The sequence below is a fragment of the Mercenaria mercenaria genome, chromosome 11 (genome assembly GCF_021730395.1).
Source record: "Mercenaria mercenaria strain notata chromosome 11, MADL_Memer_1, whole genome shotgun sequence".
Taxonomy (NCBI): domain Eukaryota; kingdom Metazoa; phylum Mollusca; class Bivalvia; order Venerida; family Veneridae; genus Mercenaria; species Mercenaria mercenaria.
The window spans coordinates 53,915,056-53,938,907 of NC_069371.1; the positions used below are offsets into that span (position 1 = coordinate 53,915,056).

The 23,852-nt window shown below is 35.6% G+C and overlaps 1 protein-coding gene across 4 annotated transcripts in view; it reads right to left on the reverse strand.

Annotated features, from left to right (window-relative positions):
- Window positions 1-21,508, reverse strand: part of LOC123531301 (potassium voltage-gated channel subfamily H member 7-like) — a 463,598-nt gene extending 442,090 nt beyond the window's left edge. For 3 of the 4 annotated variants that reach the window (XR_008366046.1, XM_053517472.1, XM_045312132.2), the window contains exon 1: window positions 21,170-21,508. Coding sequence is in view for 3 of the 4 variants with exons in the window: in XM_053517472.1 (XP_053373447.1) it covers window positions 21,170-21,245 (76 nt within the window). In the remaining variant the exon portion in view is untranslated. The remainder of the gene's footprint in view (window positions 1-21,169) is intronic. The other variant, XM_053517473.1, reaches the window with a different exon arrangement.
- Between the last annotated feature and the right edge of the window lie 2,344 nt (window positions 21,509-23,852).

Sequence of the window (23,852 nt, forward strand, 5' to 3'; positions counted from 1 at the left end):
TGTCTCAGTATAGACTGCGAGGGTTGAAGTACAGGCTGCAAGTGTCTCAGTATAGACTGCGAGTATTTAAGTACATGCTGTAAGTGTCTCAGTATAGACTGTGAGTGTTTAAGTACAGGCTGTAAGACTTAATACAGGCTGCAAGAGTCTCAATACAGACAGCGAGTGTTTAAGTACAGGCTGTAATTGTCTCAGTGCAGACTGCGAGTGTTTAAGTACAGGCTGCCAGTGTCTCAGTATAGACTACCAGTGCTGAAGTACAGGCTGCAAGTGTCTCAGTATAGACTGCGAGTGTTTTTTATTACATGCTGTAAGTGTCTCAGTATAGACTGCGATTGTTTAAGTACAGGCTGTATTAATACAGGCTGCAAGTGTCTAAATACAGGCTGCAAGTGTCTCAGTATAGACTGCGAGGGTTGAAGTACAGGCTGCAAGTGTCTCAGTATAGACTGCGAGTATTTAAGTACATGCTGTAAGTGTCTCAGTATAGACTGTGAGTGTTTAAGTACAGGCTGTAAGACTTAATACAGGCTGCAAGAGTCTCAAAACAGACAGCGAGTGTTTAAGTACAGGCTGTAATTGTCTCAGTACAGACTGCGAGTGTTTAAGTACAGGCTGCCAGTGTCTCAGTATAGACTACCAGTGCTGAAGAACAGGCTGTAAGTGTCTCAGTATAGACTGCGAGTGTTTTTTATTACATGCTGTAAGTGTCTCAGTATAGACTGCGATTGTTTAAGTACAGGCTGTATTAATACAGGCTGCAAGTGTCTCAATACAGACTGCGAGTGTTTAAGTACAGGCTGTTAGTGCCTAAGTATAGGCTGCAAATGTCTCAGTATAGACTGCGAGTGTTTAATTACATGCTGTAAGTGTCTCAGTATAGACTGCGATTGTTTAAAGTACAGGCTGTATTAATACAGGCTGCAAGTGTCTCAATACAGACTGTGAGTGTTTAAGTACAGGCTGTAAGTGCCTAAGTACAGGCTGCAAGTGTCTCAGTATAGACTGCGAGTGTTTAATTACATGCTGTAAGTGTCTCAGTATAGACTGCGATTGTTTAAGTACAGGCTGTATTAATACAGGCTGCAAGTGTCTCAATACAGACTGCAAGTGTTTAAGTACAGGCTGTAAGTGTCTAAGTATAGGCTGCAAATGTCTCAGTATAGACTGCGAGTGTTTAAGTACAGGCTGTAAGACTTAATACAGGCTGCAAGTGTCTCAATACAGACAGCGAGTGTTTAAGTACAGGCTGTAATTGTCTCAGTGTAGACTGAGAGTGTTTAATTACATGCTGTAAGTGTCTCAGTATAGACTGCGAGTGTTTAAGTACAGGCTGTAAGTGTCTCAGTATAGACTGCAAGTTTTTAAGTACAGGCTGCAAGTGTCTAAGTATAGGCTGCAGATGTCTCAGTATAGACTGTGAGTGTTTAAGTACAGGCTGTAAGTGTCTAAGTACAGACTTCTTGTATATATATTTCTTTGTCTTATTTCTTGACTGGATCATATTATGTATGTCAATTTTGATTGCTATTTTGTGGCACACAGAAAAAAAACATTCTAAATATATATTACATGGTGTGTTTTTTTCTGAATTTAAAAATGTTAGATACAATGTACAAATTTCATATTCCTCTAGTCTATGCTCCCATCATCTGACTAACACTAAATTTCAAAAAGAAACCAAACAAGAGGGTCATGATGACCCTGGATCGCTCACCAGAGTAATATGAGCTACATGTTTCAAATGTCAAACTGATGATTTTTAGAAATTTTTTGGAAAATTTTCCGATGTACAATCAAGTAACCCCTGGGGCGGGGCCAATTTTACCCCGGGGGTCATGATTTGAACAAAGTTTGTAGAAGTCTATTAGGCAATGTTACATATCGAATATCTAAGATCTAGGCCTTCTGGTTTATTTTAAGCAAATTTATGAAGATTTCCCTATGTACAATCAAGTAACCCCTGGGGCTGGGTCAATTTGACCCCGGGGGGTCAAGATTTGAACAAATTTTGTAGAGGTCCACTAGGCAATGCTACATTTCAAATATCTAAGCTCTAGGCCTTCTGGTTTATTTTTAGAAAATTTTGAAGATTTTTCTATGTACAATTAAGTAACCCCATGGGGCGGGGCCAATTTGACCCTGGGGGTCATGATTTGAAGAAATTTTGTAGAAGTCTATTAGGCAATGCTACATGTCAATATCTAAGATCTAGGCCTTCTGGTTTATTTTTAGAAATTTTTTGAAGATTTTCCTATGTAAAATCAAGTGACCCCTGGGGCGGGGTCAATTTTGACCCTGGGGGTCATGATTTGAACAAATGTTGTAGAGGTCCACTAGGCAATGCTACATGTGAAATATCTAAGCTCTAGGCCTTCTGGTTTATTTTAAGAAAATTTTTGAAGATTTTCATATGTAAAATCCAGTGACACCTAGGGCGGGGTCAATTTTGACCCCGGGGTCATGATTTGAATAATTTTAGTAGAGGTCCACTAGGCAATGCTACATGTCAAATATCTAAGCTCTAGGCCTTCTGGTTTATTTTAAGAAAATTTTTGAAGATTTTCATATGTAAAATCCAGTGACACCTAGGGCGGGGTCAATTTTGACCCCGGGGTCATGATTTGAATAATTTTAGTAGAGGTCCACTAGGCAATGCTACATGTCAAATATCTAAGCTCTAGGCCTTCTGCTTTTTGAGAAGAAGATTTTTTAAGATTTTCCCATGTAAAATCAAGTGATCCCTGGGGCGGGGTCAATTTTGACCCCGGGGGTCATGATTTGAACAAATTTTGTAGAGGTCCACTAGGCAATGCTACACGTGAAATATCTAAGCTCTAGGCCTTCTGGTTTATTTTTAGGAATTTTTTGAAGATTTTCATATGTAAAATCAAGTGACCCCTGGGGCGGGGTCAATTTTGACCCCAGGGTCGTGCTTTGAACAACTTTAGTAGAGGTCCACTAGGCAATGCTACATGTCAAATATCTAAGGTCTAGGGCTTCTGGTTTTTGAGAAGAAGATTTTTTAAGATTTTTCTATGTAAAATCAAGTGACCCCTGGGGCGGGGTCAATTTTGACCCCGGGGTCATGATTTGAACAAACTTGGTAGAGATCCACTAGGCAATGCTTCACACCAAATATCTAAGCTCTAGGGCTTCTGGTTTTTGAGAAGAAGATTTTTAAAGTTTTTCCTTTCGGTTGCCATGGCAACCAGAGTTCTGCATGGAATTCAATTCTTTGAACAATTTTTAAAGAGGACCATCCATGGAACATCCCTGTGAAGTTTCATCAAAATTGGCCTGGTGGTTTAGGAGGAGATGTTGTTTAAAGGAAAGTGTGGACGGACGGACGGACGACGGACGGACGGACGGACGGACGGACGGACGGACGGACGCCGGACGGTGAGCGATCACAATATCTCACCCCGAGCACTTTGTGCTCAGGTGAGCTAAAAAAAAACAACCTGGTTAAAAGCCAATATAATGTTTTATTCTGTAAGATGATCCATCTTTAATGAGAATAGTATGGTGGAAAATTCTTTCAAAAGACCCGATAAACAGAATGTGTAAATAAAACTTGGTAGAAACAATAAAAGGTAATGATGTGAATTAGAGCGATGCCAATATAATTGGTTATGTATGGAACAGACTGATAACAGGTGCTTTTTTCTTATAACAACAAACAGCAACCAACATAATTCTAACAACAGACAGGTATCAAAGAGATTAAACACTTTATGTTAGTCTGGTTTCCCACAACCTGTAATCTTTTTTAAATTTATTTCTATTTTTCTTTCTTTCTGTTTTTTAACTTTCAAATTCTCAGCAAAATTTTCTTTAGGCCTTACCAAATTAAAAAGTTGTTCAATCGGATTTGCTGCTCGTATATTTTCAGAAACACAAAAAGATATTAGTTTTTTTAGTTTTTTTTGGCCGGTGCTTGCCCCATTGAAAAAATCAAGCCAAAATTTGTTGGTGTGCTACATTTTACGGACATAACAGTGTACAAATGCTTATAATTCCAGTCCCAGGTTGTTCTAAAATGGACTTTAATCACAATAAATACATACTACGTACACACATTGTCTATAACATATCATGATACTTATATTTAGTTGCATTGAAGTTATTTCCCCTTATGCAGTTATGCTGTTTTCTTCGAATGAATTACCTACAAACGCACTATATCTTGTCTGAAGCTTACGTAGTTACGAATATATGACAAATAAAGTAGACCCAATGAGAAACAAAATTTGATCAATTTCTCTCTCCATGCTGAAACACAGTTGACCACCTTTTCCCATTCAGTATACTAAAATACATCAATATTGGTTTACAATTTTATTTGCTTTCCCTAAATTCTTAGAAAGAAAAGTTTTAAAGTATTGTCTCTAGCCGTAACATGCCAAGATACAACTGCAACAATACGAAATGTTAATTCCAGTCTGTAGTCACAATAGTGCAAACCAGAGGCTGTTCCACCAAAGTCAATCAGCTGACTACAGGATTTAGACTGCCTGACTACACGGGTAGAATGTCTGACTAAAAGGGTAGAGTTTGACTACAGTGTTGAACATCTGACTACTGGGAAAGAGCGAGACTACGGATTTGAACTTCTGACTACAGGGATAGAATGCGACTACAGGGGTTGAGCATCTGACTACAGGGGTAGACTGTGACTACAAAGGCTGAGCATCTCATTAAAGGGGTAGACGTGACTACAGGGGTTGAGCATCTGACTATGGGGTAGACCTTGACCAGAGGGGTTGAGCATCTGACTACAGGGGTAGACCATGACCAGAGGGGTTGAGCATCTGACTAAAGGGTTAAACTGGGACTACAGGGCTTGATCATCTGACTACACAGGTAGAGCACTTGACTACAGGGGTAGACCCGGACTACAGGGTTTGAGCATCTGACTACAGGGGTAGACCCGGACTACAGGGTTTGAGCACATGACTACATGGGTAGACCATGACTACAGGGGAAGTGGGTCTGACTTCAGGAGTAAACCATGACTACAAAGGCTGAGCATCTCACCAAAGGGGTAGACCATTACCACAGGGGTTGAGCACCTGACAACAGGGGTAGACTGTGACTACAGATGAAGTGGGTCTGACTACAGGGGTAAACTGTGACTACATGCAAAGTGGGTCTGACTACAGGGGTAGAATGTGACTACAGGCATAGTGGGTCTGACTACAGGGCTAATACAGCTGACTATATATAGACAAGTTCAAACTAACAGAAATCACAAATGTTGGGTATGTATGGTATTTTTCTTCTGTTGAATTTCTGTTGTCATTACTAAATGGTATTTTTTCCATAAAATACTGATTATCTTGTCAGTGAATTGTGTAGAGAATCATGACCTTGGGTATCTGAAACAAACACCTGGCACTTGTTGATAGAGCCTGGCAGATATGGTTGTTGATAGAGCAGCACTGTAATTTCCTCCTAAACCTGCCCCTCACCCTCACTTGTAAGTAAATATTAACTTTTTTATCACATGTTTTTACCTTCAAAATTACAAGTACAATGATTTTAGTTATATAACAAGCAGCTAACACCGGACGGCGTTTTGGCCAGGTTTTCCGAATAGGTGATAATGTGTTAAAGTTCTAATAAAGGCATACAATAAATAACCCCCAAATTAACAAGTGAATGAAGTATTGCCATGCAATACAAAGTCCCCTACTGGAAGGCACCTAATTTTCTCTACTGCAGTATAACATAATGAACTGATATCTGTCAATGATGTATAAACAATATTGTACTATATATACAATATGTTATAACAACACACTTGGATTAAAATGTGCATATATAAAAACCCACAGTTGTTTTCATATTGAAATGTTTTTGCCGATTATAAAAAAGTTATCATACAAGTTATTTATAGTACCAACAAAAGGAAATTAATCTTTAAAAAAAAAAAAGAAAAAAATCTATATAATATAAGTCCACAAGAAACTCTTTACCAGGTAGAGATAGGTCAAAATACACCTAAAAATTGGATGTAACATGCATGTTGTACCACAGAAAAGTGGTCTCGATTTTTGTCTACGGCCAATAATAAAAAAGTTACAATAAAATCTATTTAAAGTCATTCTTGAATTTGACCTTTGACCTCTAAATATGACCTTGACCTTAGACCTAGGGACCTGGTTCTTGCGCATGACAATCCGTCTTATGTTGGTGAACATTTGTGCCAAGTTTCATCAAAATCCTTACATGCATGAAGAAGAAATGCTCCAGACAAAGTCATTCTTGTGTCTGACCTTTGGTCTCAAGTGTGACCTTGACATTACACCCTGGGCTTGGGTTTTGCGCATAACATGTTGTCTCATCCAGGGAAATATTTGTGCCAACTGATATCTAAATCCTGTTTTGCATGACAAAGTTATAGACTGGACAGGAAAAAAACCCTACTGACCTTTGATCTCAAAGTGTGACCTTGACCTTTAAGCTAGGGTACTGGGTGTTGCACATGACACGTCATCTCATCATGGGGAACATTTATGCCAAGCAATATTGTAATCCCTTGATGGATGACAGAGTTCTGGATCGGACAGGAAAAAAACCTTATTGACCTTTGACCTCCAATTGTGACCTTGACCTTTGAGCTAAGGGTCCGGGATTTGCGCATGACACGTCGCCTCATCATGGGGAACATTTGTGCCAAGTAATATTAAAATCCCTTACTGAATGTCAGAGTTATGGACCGGACACGAAACAGACCCTGTTCATGCTATGTTAACATTTGACTGCTAAGTGTGACCTTGACCTTTGAGCTAGGGGTCTGAAAGTTGTGCATGACACAGCGTCTTATTATGAGGTACATTTGTGCCAAGTAATATTAAAATCCCTTCATGGATGGCAGAGTTATGGACCGGACAGGAAAAAACCCCTGTTGACCTTTGACCTCCAATTGTGACCTTGACCTTTGAGCTAGGGGTCCGGGTTTTGCGCACGACATGTCGTCTCATCCTGGGGAACACTTGTGCCAAGTAATATTAAAATCCCTTCATGGATGGGAGAGTTATGGACTGGACAGGAAAAAAGCCCTGTTGACCTTTGACCTCCAATTGTGACCTTTACCTTTGAGCTAGGGGTCCGGGTTTTGCGCATGACACGTCGTCTAATCATGGGGAACATTTGTGCCATGTAATATTAAAATCCCTTCATGGATGACAGAGTTATGGACCGGACACGAAATTGCGGACGGACGGACGGAATGATGGAAAAGTGCATTCCTATAGTCCCCGAAACTGGTTTTCAACCAGTAGGGGACTAATAAGCACTATTGAAGGAAAACGGAAAAAAAGAAATGGACAGGTAGACAATGAAATTAAAGAAATAAATTTGTGTAAAAAAATCAAAGTAAGAAAAACACCATTTTCAATGTTTATATCCCTGTTACCGTGACCTTCGATCCAAAAATCAATAGGGGTCATGTACACATCAAGATCAACATACCTATGAAGTTTCAAGGTCCTAGGTGCAATATTTGTCCAGATATTGAGGAGAAACTATTTTCAATGGTCTGTGACCTTGACCTTCAAACCCAGTGACCCCATTCTCACTTTGGACCAACTAGGGTAATAGGGGATCATTCTGACCAAGTTTCTTGAAGTTTGGAAGAGTAGTTGTTGAGAAAAATGAATGAACAAAAAGGTTAACATAAGACTCATTATTCCATCCATCTGCCCGTATCCGCCCGGACAGACCTAATCTACAAGCCGGATTTTTCTTCGAAAACCAGGCCCAAAACGGCATGTTCTAATCTCTGGCCTGGCCTGGCCTGGCCTGGCCCGATGAGCCCAATTTTCGACTGGGCCGGGCCAGGCCAGGCCAGGCCAGGCCAGATTTTATTTTACATAGAGAAATGAATGGCATAAAATCTAAATATACAATTACAGTAGCAGGCAGTATTAACCTGTATTGTTTACTTGCTGCATGTCGAACAAAATGAGAAACCAGTCCTTTGGAGAATCATTAATTAGCCGTCATTCATCTTATTTGAAATACAGATTTGCACTGAAGAAAATGGTGTAACTAAATGATAACTACCCATTTTTTCTGTGATCAAATTATTTAAAGTCAACTTTAACACTTGGTTTTGAAACTAATGGCTAATTTCATTGATAAGTTTACCTGCTGCAATATAACTGAATACTTGCATGCAGTGAATGCATCTCTTTGGGAATTGTAATTACAAGTTGTGTCCCTACTATCCTTAGCTGACCTTTTAACTGTTCAGTTGAACTTTTAATGTGTGTTTGGTTTAGTTAAGCTGATGTTCAATTTACAGGAGAGTAATAAAAATAATATTCATTGTGGGACCTCTAACTCATTGTCAGGGTGTTGGCATTTTAGATTATTGATATTTTTCTTGCACAAAAAAATAATGGTGCATTGTGTTTATGTTGTTTCTAAGTGATATATTTAATGCTAAAAGATACTCTTGAGCCTGTTTCACAAAACTTTGTAGGATTTTTTCCCACATACTTAGATCAATATAAAAACAATCTTACAAAAATATTCAGTATGTGTATAACCTAAACTACAAATTTATTTATCGCTTCCCCGCACCATACTATCCCAGATTCTAGAACGGAGGTAGCATTATTTTAGAAATTGAAAGTTGTTATCCGTTAGTATTGACAGGTGCCACTCATTAATCTTAGCCAATATTTTCGGGAGTTTTCTTTACTTTACACCATATTTGTAACCTGAAAATATCTAAATTGACCAAAATAACATGCAAAGTTTACCAATGGCACAGTGGCGTAGTGATAAGTTCTCCGACTTTCACACATGTTACCGTGGGTTCGATTTCAATTCAGATTGTTTTCATTAAATCAATATAATGTCATTTTATTGATACTGTTTTATTCTTACAACATTTTATGGTAATATATATAACTTATATGTAGAAGAATGTCAAATACTTGTGTATTTCTTTCAATAAATGAACAATAAATCACGATAAGTGACAATTTTCCAGCATTCTAAGTTTACAGATGAAGTTTTAAAAAAATGATAATGAAAATGGTGAAACAGGTGTTTCGAACTTACAGTCCCGAGATTGGTAGCTGAACGTTTTGTCAGCACAACTATATCTGCATGTACGACCTGGCGGTAAAGAAATGTTTATATTTTATTTGGTTTTCAATATTTATATTTTTATTTATGTTTGGGCACCGAAATTTTTTTTTACGGAAGCATACGGAATATTATTATTACTAGTTCAATAATTTCTGACAATACTAAATAATCCTCCATAGACAAAATAAAAAAAATTAGTTAGGTTATTCAATCGGGGGGGGGGGGGGGGGGGGGGAGAAAACCAAACCACCAGCCAAGAGTCAATTGAGGTGGAGATCCCCTGATAATAGTCATAATAATTAATCAGGCATCACCTTTAAATTAGACATAATAGTTATGTTAGCTACAGGCTTATTCCCAGGTGTATAATTTTACAGAGTGCGAATTCAAAATGTATTTATGCAAATTGTGGTGTCAGGAGCTTTTCTCCCGAATCTGACAATGGCATATTTTCGTATCGGCCAGTATTCGAACACCATTCCAATGAATTGACACACTGTAAGACCATACCTGCGCATGCAAATGGTGTAGAAATGAATTGCACTTATTCCCATACACCAAAGAATTACGAAAAACACAGTAAAAAGTTAAAACACGACTATTTTAGAAGGTGGTGGCGCTATCACTCAAGTGGTGGCGCTATACAGTAGTGGTGGCGCTGTTGTATATGATTAGTGGTTTTTATATATTTAATTTTTATATATGAAAATGTCTGTCCGCAAGCCAAGGAAATTTTTACAATAATCGATGTTATCAACCTATCCCACACTATACCCAAATTACGTTACTCAACAAACTACATGTAGTAACCTCTACATGATCGCAAAATAATCTACATGTATATGGATTGAGATTTTATATCTAAGCTTTATTGATTAATCATATTTAATCTATTGGAATTGAAAATGTACTGTACTCACTTTTCAGAAAGAATTGTGAAAGTAAGGTCTTTTGTTTACAATGACATGCAAACGACGAATAAAAACAAAGGGAAGTAACTTTCAGAATCTTAATATAAAAAATAAATTCTACACTATCTTCAACTTATTTCCTGGACACAAATCTTTGTTTGAAATTAAGGTATTGCTACTATTTTTCTTGACCTGAATTTACTTACGTTTGTATTTAAGTACAATATTTAAAGGTTAGAAATAATTCTACATTAACACTTTAAACTAAGGAAAATATTCACTTTGACTACAAGAGTCCCAAGGGTCTGAGTATTTTGTTCTTTTTTTTTCTTGGATAGAGAATGTTTCATAAAGGTAAATTAACTATATATTTGAGAGAGAAATTTGGTTAGGAATATTTTTCTAATTCAAACGTTAAAACTGATTTATCCTGGACACAAATCTTTGTTTGAAATAAATGGCTACCGAGGCGGTGTTTCATAAGGGTAAATAACCTATGATCGTGTTTTTCATTCTTTAATAACATAATTCCTTGCAAGAAAATTATCAATTAGAGAATATTAGTGTTTGTTTTGGTCCGGATGCGTCAGCAGTTCGTATTATTGAATGCCGTAACAGCGCCACCACTACTGTATAGCGCCAACACTAGAGTTATAGCGCCACCACTTTTAAAAATCCTGGTATATTTCTTCTAACTCTAATTCTGTTATTCATGGTGTGTGCGTATATAATTATTTATCATTTCTACACCATTTGCATGCGCAGGTATGTTCTTACAGTGTGTCTATTTATCGGAAATGTGTTCGAATACTGGCCGATATGAAAATGTGCCACTGTCAGATTCGGGAGAAAAGCTCCTGACACCACAATTTGCATATTATTTTAATGAAATTACAGCCAACCTGTAGTTGATGTGTTGTTACAGGGAACTACATTCTCCGATTTTCGAAAAAAGTTCTATCAATAAAAATATAAGATAAAATGTAAAATTTACTCACTTGTTTACAAGTAGAAACGGGGGATAGCTGCACCACGGAAATGTCGATAGCTCTTTTCTTTATCACCACAATTTGGTGGTGGCGCTAGCGTTTAGTAGCTGTGAAATTACAGTCTCATGTTTTATGTGAAACTCCACAAACTCAATGATCAAGGCATAATCAATTATAATTCAATAATGACTTGTTAAAAAGCATTAATTTCACCAAAATATTTTGTTAAGTGTGCTAGAACATAAAATTCACTGCTTGTACAAATATTGGAAAGACACATGCTGACAGAACACCTTGCAACATCATCTGGGTATTATATGAAACAGCTAGCTTACCACATTATTTTGAACAATAATGTTATTTCAGAAAAAACCATAACACAGTATTAATTTCCAATTACCTCACAACATAATGTAGATTAGCAACAAACTTGGAACATGATGTTGACCAATCAACATGCATCATGACATTGATTTGCAACAAACATGCAACATGATACTGAGTGACCAACAAACTTGCAACATGATGTTGATTACCACTAAACTCCTAGCATGATGCTGAAAAACAAACTCCCAACATGATGTTGAATATACCAATAAACTCGCAACATGAATATCATGACAAATTTACATGTCCTGATGTTGAGAGAACATCTTGCATTGGGTATTTCAAGAACTGACAACATGATGACTTGATTACTAACAAACTCCTTTCATGATGCTGAACAACAAACTCCCAACATGATGTTGAATTATCAATAAACCTGCAACATGAATATCCTGACAATCTATTATCTCCTGGTACTGACAGAACATGATTATGACTAGGGAATATCATGGACAAAAACATAAAACTGACCAGTTAACTAGCAACACAATGTTGATGACCAATAAACATGATGTAGATATGATATAGATGGAGACATTTGTTAGAAAATGTAAACTGAAAACTTCCCGTCACATTACTGAGAGCTAAAACCTTGAAGAATGGGCAACAGATACATATTCTGGATCAGGCACTGAGGACATACACCATACTGCTGACAAAAATACTGTTTTACATGGGTGTTGCTTGCTATTGTTTTGATAGACCAATTTACTTGCCAAACTATTCAAATGGAATCTGAAATGAGATGGGAAAAAACTTATGATATTTGCAGATCTGTTATTTTTTAACTTTCATTACTGAATTTCTATTTAACGTATACAAATGATAAAGGCTTTCTTTTTAAGAAAATACATGTACCAAATAAAAATAAAACACAATATTGTTACTTTTTTTGCTTGTACTGATTTTGCTGAAACTTCTTTTTGTATTTTTGCCAAATTCGGAATTCTTAATTCTTGAGTAAAGTGGAAATATTTCAGGAGAATTTTGGTATTTGTAGTGGTCAGTCCAGTTCAAGATCACTACAAACTCATTAATCATTGATTGCTGACACAAAACCTATTAATTCTTCCCAGTCTGCTACCTAGGGCAGCCTTTATTTACACAAGGTTAATTATCTCCAGGATAAAATGTTAATTGGCAGCTATAACATAACATGAGTGTTTGTTTTTTTCTCACCAACCACTTTGTTTTTGAGAAGAGGGGCAGATGGTCTTGTACCAATGCTGGATTTTTCATAATTGTATAGCAACTTAAGCAAAGTTTTGATTTTCACTCTTGTAAAGACACCCTTAAAAAGCTGTAGTGATCATTTGTACATAATTCTATTAGTGACACGAAAACCATAATGTTACAAAAAAGAATTTACCGACTCACTTTTGTTTTCAGGGTTTCATTTTCTACTCATTCCAAACATATTCCAAGAATATAAAAGATAGTTATGAACTAATGGAGACCAGTCCCAAAGATATAACTGGTTCATTCTGACCTCAGTCTTGTTATTAATTTTAACAAATAAAGTGGCTGCATTTGTAGATAGCTGTCCAAAATCAGACTTACTCAGAGGATCACTTTAACAGCCCTTAAACTGTGGAAACTCTTCATTGTTTCAAAATTATCCAGCAAATTTATACAGGGATGATTGTAGGCCCATCTCTAAATAATACAATGACAGGCTCTCAATACCAAGGGAATATGTAACTGAACAATTAATTGATAATATGCTCCATCCAGCTGAAAGTGAGAACATTTATGTATTGATCCTGATATATAGTGCATTGCCATAGCCGAAATTTGGACCAACTTTTTTAGAATGATGCTTCGTCTAAAGTAGGCCATGATCACAGTGTAAAGACTCTCTGTACGCCCAAACGAAAGTCGCCAATAACTAGGCGTTCACTTTTGTTTTTCAAATTTTTGGAAGCTGTCGGTAGTGAGTATTTTTAAGTTTTTCTTTGGCTATTTGAAATAAATATTCTTGTTGTATATATTTTTCGATGTATGATAAATGTCTCTGCAATAAACTGCCATTAAATAGACATTAACACATGAAATTAAAACGTATTTTCACCCAAAACCCAGCAGGTCAAAGCAAAGACGATGCATTCAGGCTAAAAATGCCCATTATTTAGGAACTGCGAGTGAAATACATGTCAGAACCGCTTCTGAATGTTAAATTATAATTCCATGCAAATGAGTTTATACCTACAAATATGAATTTACAATCCTGAATAGTTTAAATATTGTTTAATTCAACATGCATCTGAATTATGCACTGACCACCTAGTCGCAAAACCTTATATAAAACTGTTCCACTATTCGCCAAAACACTGCACGCCTATTCAATAAAGAAATGACGACGTGTTTGGGCTTGTAGGCTCTATACACTGTACTTATTGAATTTATAAATATAAGTTTTGTATTGTATTTTACTTGCGACAGTGAAACAGTATTTATTGCTCTGTTTCACCAACGATGTCCTTGTCTTGGACAAGAAATAGAATCTGTGTACGTGTTTCCGTTAACATACGAGAAAAATATATATTTATTACGCTCAGCTTGACAGGACACTTTGTTTTTGTTTTTTTTTTCTTTGTATTTTCAGCTCGCCTATTCGGAGAATAGCGGTGCTATTCTACTCGCCCCGGTTTCGGTTAAAGTTAAGTTTTTCGGCAACCTTTTTTTCTGTCACATCATTCTTTTTTTGGTCTTACTTTTGCTTATACCTTACTGTAACTTCACATAAACATTGTGCAAACAAAGCCTTTTCATGCAGGGACTGCCCATTAAACCCAAGGTGAAGGTCACTCAAGGTGTTGCTCTTGAAATTATTTTTTGAGTTAAGTTCCGCCAACAGACAAACGCGCTGTCTACATGAAAACTTTGTACAATCAAAGTGTCCAAAACGAGTCCGCTCATCTATCTTCCAAGACGGTGGTTAGTTATAGGTGTAGAAGAACTGATGTAAACATTAGGAGCCAGGTCATTTTCATTTTGATTTGTAGCGATTACTGCAATAATTATTAATGCAAAAGAAAAATAACTGGATATTAGCTTCAATCTGCTTGATTTTGACTGATATCAGCGGTGACTTGGAGCCGGATATTAAAATAAACAGAAATTACCAATAACCACGCCGAATGATGATAAAGTTCCCAAGGTAAAGTCCGAACAAGTCTCTGAGATACCGGAAATGGATCAAACACTGAGTTGTGCCACGTAACGATTATATGAATGATGCGTTAGTGATTTATGTGTAAAGAATCTAGTCATTATTACAAAAAAATAATTTCAAACACTATGCAGGTTAGAGTTTATTAGTACGCATTTACCAAATTGAATTAGTCGCGCGGCTGTGCCGCTGTGCCGCGCTAGTCTAAATAGTTTGATAATTACTTACTAATAAACACTAACCTTTATGAAAAGTGGATTCGAAACTGCAGTTATAACATAATATTATAAACTGGTCCGTGACTGTTACGAAAACAAAAGAAATTATTACTATTACTTTTTAACTGTTGGTTATCATAAAACAAAGTCAGATTATTGAAATATATGAATGAAAAGAAGTTTTGAATAGGCGTACAGTTTTTCGACTAAGCGTTCAGTCTGGAGTTTAGAAATTGCGATTAGTGGGCCAGTAATGTATCGACTAATGGGACAGTGTAATCGGCATATATGTCTCAGAAAAACACATTTTCCTAAAAACGCATTGTTTACCATAGAGCCATGCTAGTATTTATCGATGCGTAAGATATTTATCTACGAAGTAGCGAAGGTTTCAATTCTTTGCAAAAGCTCAAGATACATTATTTCAAAGAATAGATAGTTTCATTACAAAATCGAACAAATACCCACACGTGATTTGACTTTAAACAAGGTAAATTAAGATTTTTAATAGGCGTGTTTGGTATCAACGTAAACAGTAGCTCTTAAACAATATGTAGATTAAAAATACACTTACTTTATGCGATATTAACGAAATAAACAATGAAAATCCAAGCAATCCGCGACAGCAATAATTTGTTTTTTGATTTCTGAACGCCTAGTTTTTGGCGACTTCCGGCTGGGCATACAGAGAGTCTATACACTGTGATGATGGTGCACAGCATTTAATATATGTATTGCTAAATAAGTAATATATTTGAAAATATTCACTATCTGGGTGATGAGGTGGGGTAAGGCATTTGGGAAATGATGTGATATGACAATATTAAACATGAAGATTTTTAAAGTTTCCACTACAAAAATAAGGGGTAAAGTGACCCCATCTCCTAGTGGCAATTCTTTCTGATGAAACAGAATTATTTCTACAATCTTCGTTAATGGTCAAAGAAACATTTGTGTAAAATTACTATATAACTGGGTCTGCTGTTTTCTGCTGAATATTTTATGTTTCCACTAATTAAACATATAGGGAAAAAATGGCCAAACCCCCTGGCAGCCATGCTTTTGCAGGGATTTTTTAAGGCTGATTTTGGGGCCGAATATGGGCCCCATCCCAATTCCAAAAATTTGCTTATTTTCCAAATTCTCAGGTACAAATTTCCCAAAATTCTGCCAAAAAATACCAATTTTTAGCTAGTGTCAATTTTCAGGTTTCCAACACTTTCAAGACAAAAAAAGGAAATAAAAAAGACTTACAACAAAAACAAAAATTAAACAATTCTGAAATAAATGTTGTATGATGGTAAAACTTATTTTATGAATTTCCCAATTTTCAGGTTTTATGCGCCATTTTTCCCAACTGAATGGGCCTCGGGCTCCAGGTTTGAAACGGTAAAAAATCCCTGTTTTGACAAATCAAAATAATTTGAACATTCTTGGTAGAGGGTAACAAAAGGACTGTATGTGTGAAATTGTTTCAAAATTTGGCCAGCAGTTTCATACAAGAAGATTAAAGTTTTTATATATATATATATAGGGAAAAGTGACACCTTTGGCGGCCATGTTTTTTTACAAATTGGAATAATTTGAACAAACTTAGTAAAGCATCACACGGACAATTTGTGGGAAATTATTTCAAAATCGGACCAGCAGTTTCATACATGAAGATTTTTTAAAGTTTCCACTTCATATATATTGGGAAAAATGAATGATATTCAATAATACCTATCGCCAGCATTATAAACATTATATTATCAGTGCAGAATTTATTAATCCATACTTAGAATAAATATTGTATTTTCATAAGGCCACAACAAACTGAATAGTTGTTCATTGGATTTTTTTCTGAAAAAAATTGAGGCCGTGAGCGAAAATATTTTTCAAACATTCTTTTGTTGTTTTTGAGAAAATCAGGAGTAAGCGAAGAGCGAAGAAATATATTTGTCTTGTTTTGGCTCTCGATTAACTAATGAAAACCTTAAAATAGAATGTACAGCCCTTTTACATTCAAAATAATTCACCAGAGATTGAAAACACATTGGTACATTTTGGTTTGGGTACGTTTTGACCTGCAGGCCCACAGAACAGCGAACTTGTGAAAAAAAGTAATAACATTGGCATACAGTACAGTGTAATCAAATTTATAATGCATGTGTTTGAAAATATGTAGTATACAACAATGCAATCTTAAACCATAATCATGACATATATATGTGACTTGAACAGTTACTGGTTAAAGTTTTGGATAAAAGTCAAAATATCTCTGTTACTATCTAAGCTATTGCTTGATATTTAAAATAATTATTTACTATCAAAGTCTACACCAGGAGAAACAATCCCCATAACTGATTTTATGCCCTTTTTTAACTTAGAATTTTTTGGTTAAAGTTTTATATCATATCCAATATCTCCATTACTTTCAAAGCTATTGACTATTAAGCCTTTTTTACTGGCAAAGCTCTAATTCAGAGTCAAGCACTGAGAAAAGTCAAGCGTGCTGTCTTACGGACAGCTCTTGTTCTAACTTTAAACTTTCTTAACGAATTAAATTTGTTGAAACAAAGTCTCAGTTAAGGTCTGAAATGGAGATTAACATGCATTAACATTATTTCCACTCGGTGATCGGAAAATTTGAAGATCTAAATTGGTCTGAACACAACAGTTACTCATAATGTAAATTCCTTACCCCACCCACTTTTGTATACAAATGCTGATCATTTGACACGAAAAACAGAAAACAGGAAAGTGACATATGCATCAATACGTATTTACCCTTACCAAAACAAAGAGCTTGTAGAACACAAAATGCACCCCACCCCCACTTGATGCACTAAATAACTGCACAAATTTGAATGTTCTGGGTCAAAGTGACCTTGACCTTTGAGCATGATCAAAACTCCCTACTACGTTTTGTGATCTTTAAGGCCCAAGCATTCTCATGTTATCGTCTGAAAATGGTTTAACTGTGTCGGGTCACTGTGACCTTGACCTTAGACCTACTACCCTCAAAATCGTTAAGGGTAATCTGCTGGTCATGATCAACTCATCTGCTGGTCATGATCAATCTCCCTATCAAGTTTCATGATCCTAGGCCCAAGCATTTTCAAGTTATCAACCAGAAATGGTTTAACTGTTTCTGGTCACTGTGATTTTGACTTTTGACCAACCAACCTCAAAATCAACAAGGGTCATCTGATGGTCATGATCACCCTCTCTACTAAGTTTCGTGATCCTAGGCCCAAGCGTTCTCAAGTTACCGCCCAGAAAAGGTTTAAGTGTTATGGGTCACTATGACCTTGACCTAAGACTTACCGACCTCAAAATCAATAAGGGTCATCTGCTGGTCATGATCAACCTCCCTATCAACTTTCATAATCCTAGGCCCAAGCATTCTTGAATTATCATCCGGAAACTGTTTAACTGTTTTTGGTCACACTGATCTTGACCTTTGGCCTCAGAATCAATAGGGGTCATCTGCTGGTCATGACCAACCTCCCTATTAAGTTTCATGATCCTATGCCTAAGCGTTCATGAGTTATCATCCAAAAACCGATTGGTCTACAGACCAATCGACCAACAGACCGACATCTACAAAACGATATAGGCATAATAATGTAGATTGATGTTCTCAAATAAATGAGTATGCTTTTTCAGCCAATTTTCAATGAAATAAATCTGACTTTTGTACCAACTCAATTTGGTAAATCATTCAAAGAAAATGGCATAAACTGCATAAGGGGAAATAACTTTAATGCAACTAAATATAAGTATCATGATACATTATAGACAATGTGTGTACGTAGTATGTTTTTATTGTGATTAAGTCCATTTAAGAACAATCTGGGACTACACTGTTACGTCAGTTAATAGTAGCACACTAACAAATTTTGGCTTGATTTTTTTCAATGGGGCAAGCACAAGCAAAAAACTAAAAAAAATATTTTTTGTGTCTTTCTGAAAATATTCGAGCGGCAAATCTAATGAACAACTTTTTAATTTGGTGAGGCCTAAACAAAACATTAAAATGTGTTCCCTGTAGAAGATAATACTGGATACTGAATAGCAGAATTGGCACAAAATTATAATACTATAATTGGAGACTAGCAAACACTTGAAAGTAGGTGAGCAAATATATCTTATTGTCATTGGCACACTTTCAAGCAGAAAAAAAATAGAGACCCTTTGTGACAATATCAGTACTGATGGTGGTCTTTATATAAAAGAAAAACCCTTATAACAATTTAATGTCTGTTTTTTATTTTACACAATCTGACACGGGCATGTACACACAAGTGCAGCCTAAATAGAGTTTGGATATTAACCATTTGTCTACTGAATACTTTAGAAAGTTTCATACTTCTGGCCAGGTTGATTTTCTGTCAGAATAGATGGATTTTATAGGCATTTATATTCAACTGTTTATTTCTGATGTTAACAGTTGTAAGGACCTCCATGAATGAATATTCTTTGTGTATTTCTAGACTTAATAGAGGCAGCTCGGGCTAAAATTTGAAACGGTCAGCCAACTATGTATATTCTGTTCAAGTTTTTCTGCAATTTCTCATACTAGGCCATCCATTTGCAGGCAGTATGGAAAGGAATTTGGTACATGGGCAATCAGGACAATTTTTGTATTACAATTTAGTTCCTCTCTTGTAATATTATACATAAAATTGACGGTAAAAGAAGCATTTTTTGAACATGCTGAAATCGTAACAAAACAGTATCTATGATTTCCACCTATGCTCAGTTTATTTCAAAATGCCAGAAGATATTGGCTAAGAGTTAGCAGAGGAGGGGTGGTCCCTCGCAGACGCAGTGTGTCTGTGAATTTATTTTAGTGTCCTGAAACCATTATTGTAATTGTTTTCAACATATTGATTTTGAAAATGACATGCAAAGAAGTACTACTGGCTCTACTTTTGTTTGAAAAATAATCTCAAAACCAGATTTTTTGTTATTTTTCTAGTACTGGTGCAGAATTTTCAATTCAACCATCCCGTGCCCCCATAAATTTCATGGCCAATTGCGATAAATGCCAAAAAACAATATGCATACAACTTGTTATATCATTAATTACTACCTGTAGAATATTATGTAAATGAGCAGCTGTTGTAGATGTGAGAATAATGTGTAGATAAATTGTGATAAATGATTGATCTGATAATTTGATAATTACCAGCATAATCACCAGATAGGTTATACTATGAACCCTGAGATTCCACATCCCATGACTTTGTATGCATATGATGTAGAAAATTCTTATATTTATCCTGATATTTAAAATGTCCGGATTGATCAGTTCATCTAAATGTGCATGTTTCTGATGGCAAAAACAAGATTTAATGTTAGATTTTATCTATATAGCCTTTCTGATGAAATTACAGAGTAATGAAATTTGACAACCTCACAGTTACAACTGGAGCAATGATTTCTATTTTCTTCCAAAGTTGTTTACTATTATTACATGATTTTCATATAAAAATCAACAGTCCACAGTTCTGTGCTATTGTCTGATCTATAATTTTGCTGGATTAAAGTCAAAACATGAAGCAAAAAAATGCATTTCTGGTGTGAGTATTATACTAAAACACTTATTGAATGGCTTACCAGTTGTATTGACCCCGAGTCCATTAGTCCTCGAGCAATAGTACTGACTATCGACTGGCCTTGAAGTAAGTGTATAATATTATGCTGTGTTGTATATTATAGTTATCAGTATCTGTACATTTACATATTGCTAATTACTTCTCTCCTGTAGACAAAAGAATAGTGATATAGACAGATGGCAGTAACAATATGACATAACTGGTCATACATCATTGCTTTCAGCAAATCCCCTATATGGTCAAGAATGTCCTTTTGGACAGCTAGAGCAAGGATCAAGTACCTAGCCTATTAGTTATACAATTATAAATTAAAGTACATGTCAATGTCATTTACTTTATCACTCTATTTTGTATCGAGTGACATTGTCATAAGTTCCTTATCAGCTTTATTCATATCACCAAGGTATTGTGTAGGCCTTCCTGACTGGACTATCTCCCTATAGTATATTGTGTAGGCCTTCCTGACTGGTCTATCTCCCTAGACTATTTGTGTAGGCCTTACTGACTGGTCTAATTCTCCCTAGAATATTATTTACATTTTCCACATCAGATAAAATAGACGTTATTAGTGTATTGCAATTTATATGGCTTCTCTCCTGCAAACCTGAGATTCACAAAGAATAATTCCCACAACCAATGTACTGACCTATTAATCAGTAAAAAACAAAGAGTGCATGGCTAGACTAGGAATCTATCATTTCTTTTACTCTAACTGATACGCGCTGTGGCTCTATGCTACTGGTTCCGCTGATCTGTAATTAAATATTATACTCACTTTGTCCATCGAACTTCCGAATGATTGTATCTATGAAGATATTTGGAGGAGCTACGTGACCCCTTCTAATAGGCATCGTAGCTTAGAACTCTACTGTATTCCTAGAAATATATTGAAACCAAACACATCACATACAAAGCTCTATATTCCAAGCACCTGTATACCAATTAAGAGAAATAAAATAACCATTTTATATCAGAAAATTAATCTGTCATTAATGTACCATTAATGCAATATGAAAATCGTTGTTATTTTGTAAAAATCCAGTATGTAAACATACACGATACGTATTTTCTATCCACGATGTTGACTTAAAGAATACTATTGGATTTAATGTTACACACCACCACAACAACATGTAGTGTTATAGCTCTTCTCAGAAAATCAATACACTTGGCTGCTGATACAGTATGCTGCAGTTTCCCGCCAATAACTGGTACTGGCGTGCTTGATTGGTCAGCAATTGGTTTTCAAAATGTCCTTAATTTTTGTTATTGTCCAACCCGTAATCAGTGATGATCAGTTATAATACAGTATGAAGTTCAAGATGTATATTCAAGCATCTGGTGAACAGTCTTAGACATGTGCCGTAATTTTGAAAATAAGTTGCCAAAATATGTAAGCCTATTTTGAAATAAAAAGATAAAACGCAGCGATCATGTGAGCATGAAAATGTGTTGTTTATATTTGTTTCTTCCTTTGAATTTCATACTTCAAGGACATGCATAATATTCATCGATAATACCAGCTGCACGAAACATGTGGTTCATTTCAAATGATTTCCAAATGTACAAAATGCAAGAGAATGAAGAACTATGAAATTGCAAAATGAAATGCCATTACTACACCAGTTAGTTAGTTCCGTTGCTGGCAAATCCTTTCACACATTGATAAATGGACCTGCGCGAAAAATATTTTTGAACGGTATCATTTTCAAAATAAAAATAGTAAAAGCTGAATGTCTGGAAGTATTGAACCCTTTTTTCATCACATTCAGTATAACAAACAAAATGAGAAACAATAATAAATAGAAGCATTGGTATATCCAGGATTTTTGGAAGAATGCGAGCCTCAAAAGGCCGTGTGGGGGATAGGTGTAGTTTGACGTATATCTAAGAACGTACCAGATTTGGACTTAAACTTGGTTTGTCGAAGATTATGGAAATTACAAACACTCACACACCTATGAAGTAGTGAATACTGTTTGTGTCATAAAAATCTAACAAACATTTAGCGAACGTTTTCGGTTATATAAACAATCACTCTTGAATATATCATTTTGGTTGTCAGTTGGATAAAGCAATAGCTGTATACTGGCATAAGAGTCTAAATGTAGCGTATTTTGTCTAAGTTGCCCCGCTGGAATCATTTGGGGACGCTATCTTGGTTTGACTTAAACCATAAAAGAAATCCCCTTAGGAAACCTCAAACAAACATGAAAAGACAATAGCCCGGCTTATAAGTCGTTCGATCATGCACTATTTAGTAGACGCAAGCCATGAACATAAAATGATTGCAGGTTGTGTCAAATAGAAATCTGGATATGGAACACTGACTTTTCGCACCTTCTCTTGTCAGGAGCAGACAACTCATATAAAGGATATTTTCAGCAAATTTCTTTTTAAATCGTCATATTTCGCTCAATTTTTAACAAAACTTTAAGATTTTTGGGATTTAAGTGTTTTGTGTTAATATCTTTCTATTTATAGTATTAAAAGCAGGTATACTCTCAAGTTTATTCATGCTCAACGACTTCCTTTATTTTGATAAAAATGCTCTTGGTAGTTATATTCTTTAATAAATCCTGACAAAATTGTTATATAATTTATCTTTATAGGAATGCAAAATTGAAATAATGTAAATAAATAATATATTTCAGAAAAAGACAAAAATATTCATTATGGATTATAAACAGCTATCGGTCCTTCTTTTTTTATCAAAGTTACAGTAAAATATTTGTAATATAATACTCATTTTTCTATTTTGTGTTGATTTCCTGCGCGACTGACGTAATAATTGTGACGTCTGGAAAATGTATTGATATATAACAAGAAATATCTTTAAAAATGATGGTCGGCGAATTGTAATAAGGAAAGAAGTTTATAAATTTTTCATCTAACATTCATCTTTCATCTAACATTTTTCAAATTGCAAAACTAAACACCGCACTTTAACAATTTAAATGGTTCTCTTTTAATTTTTCGCAAAGGTTTCGTAGGGTTGCAATTTTGTTTCGTTTATCCTTAGACGAATAATTACAGCAGTAGTTTGATGAAAATTCATGAAGCGGTTCATAAGAAGAGGTCATTAAACGTGTTTATATTTTTAGCTAAATCCCTATCCCAATTTGTAACAAAATAGCAGGAGACCTTACGATATTGTTACACAACGAGTTTGATAAAAATCCATCACATTTTAGTGGTTAATGCGAAGAAAGGCATATCTACTTTTAGCTATAGTGGTCCCTAATAGGGCCCAAGTTCCTATATAAATAAATTTGGAAGAGGACCTTATAATGATGCTCCAGACCAAGTATGACAAAGATCCACCAAGCTGTTCATGAGACGCTGTATAAAGGCATTTCTAGTTTTAGCTCTAGCAGCCCCTAAAAGGGGTCAAATGTCCCAGCTGAACAAAGTTGGCTGCAGGCCTAATAAAGATGCTACAAATCAAGTTTGATTAG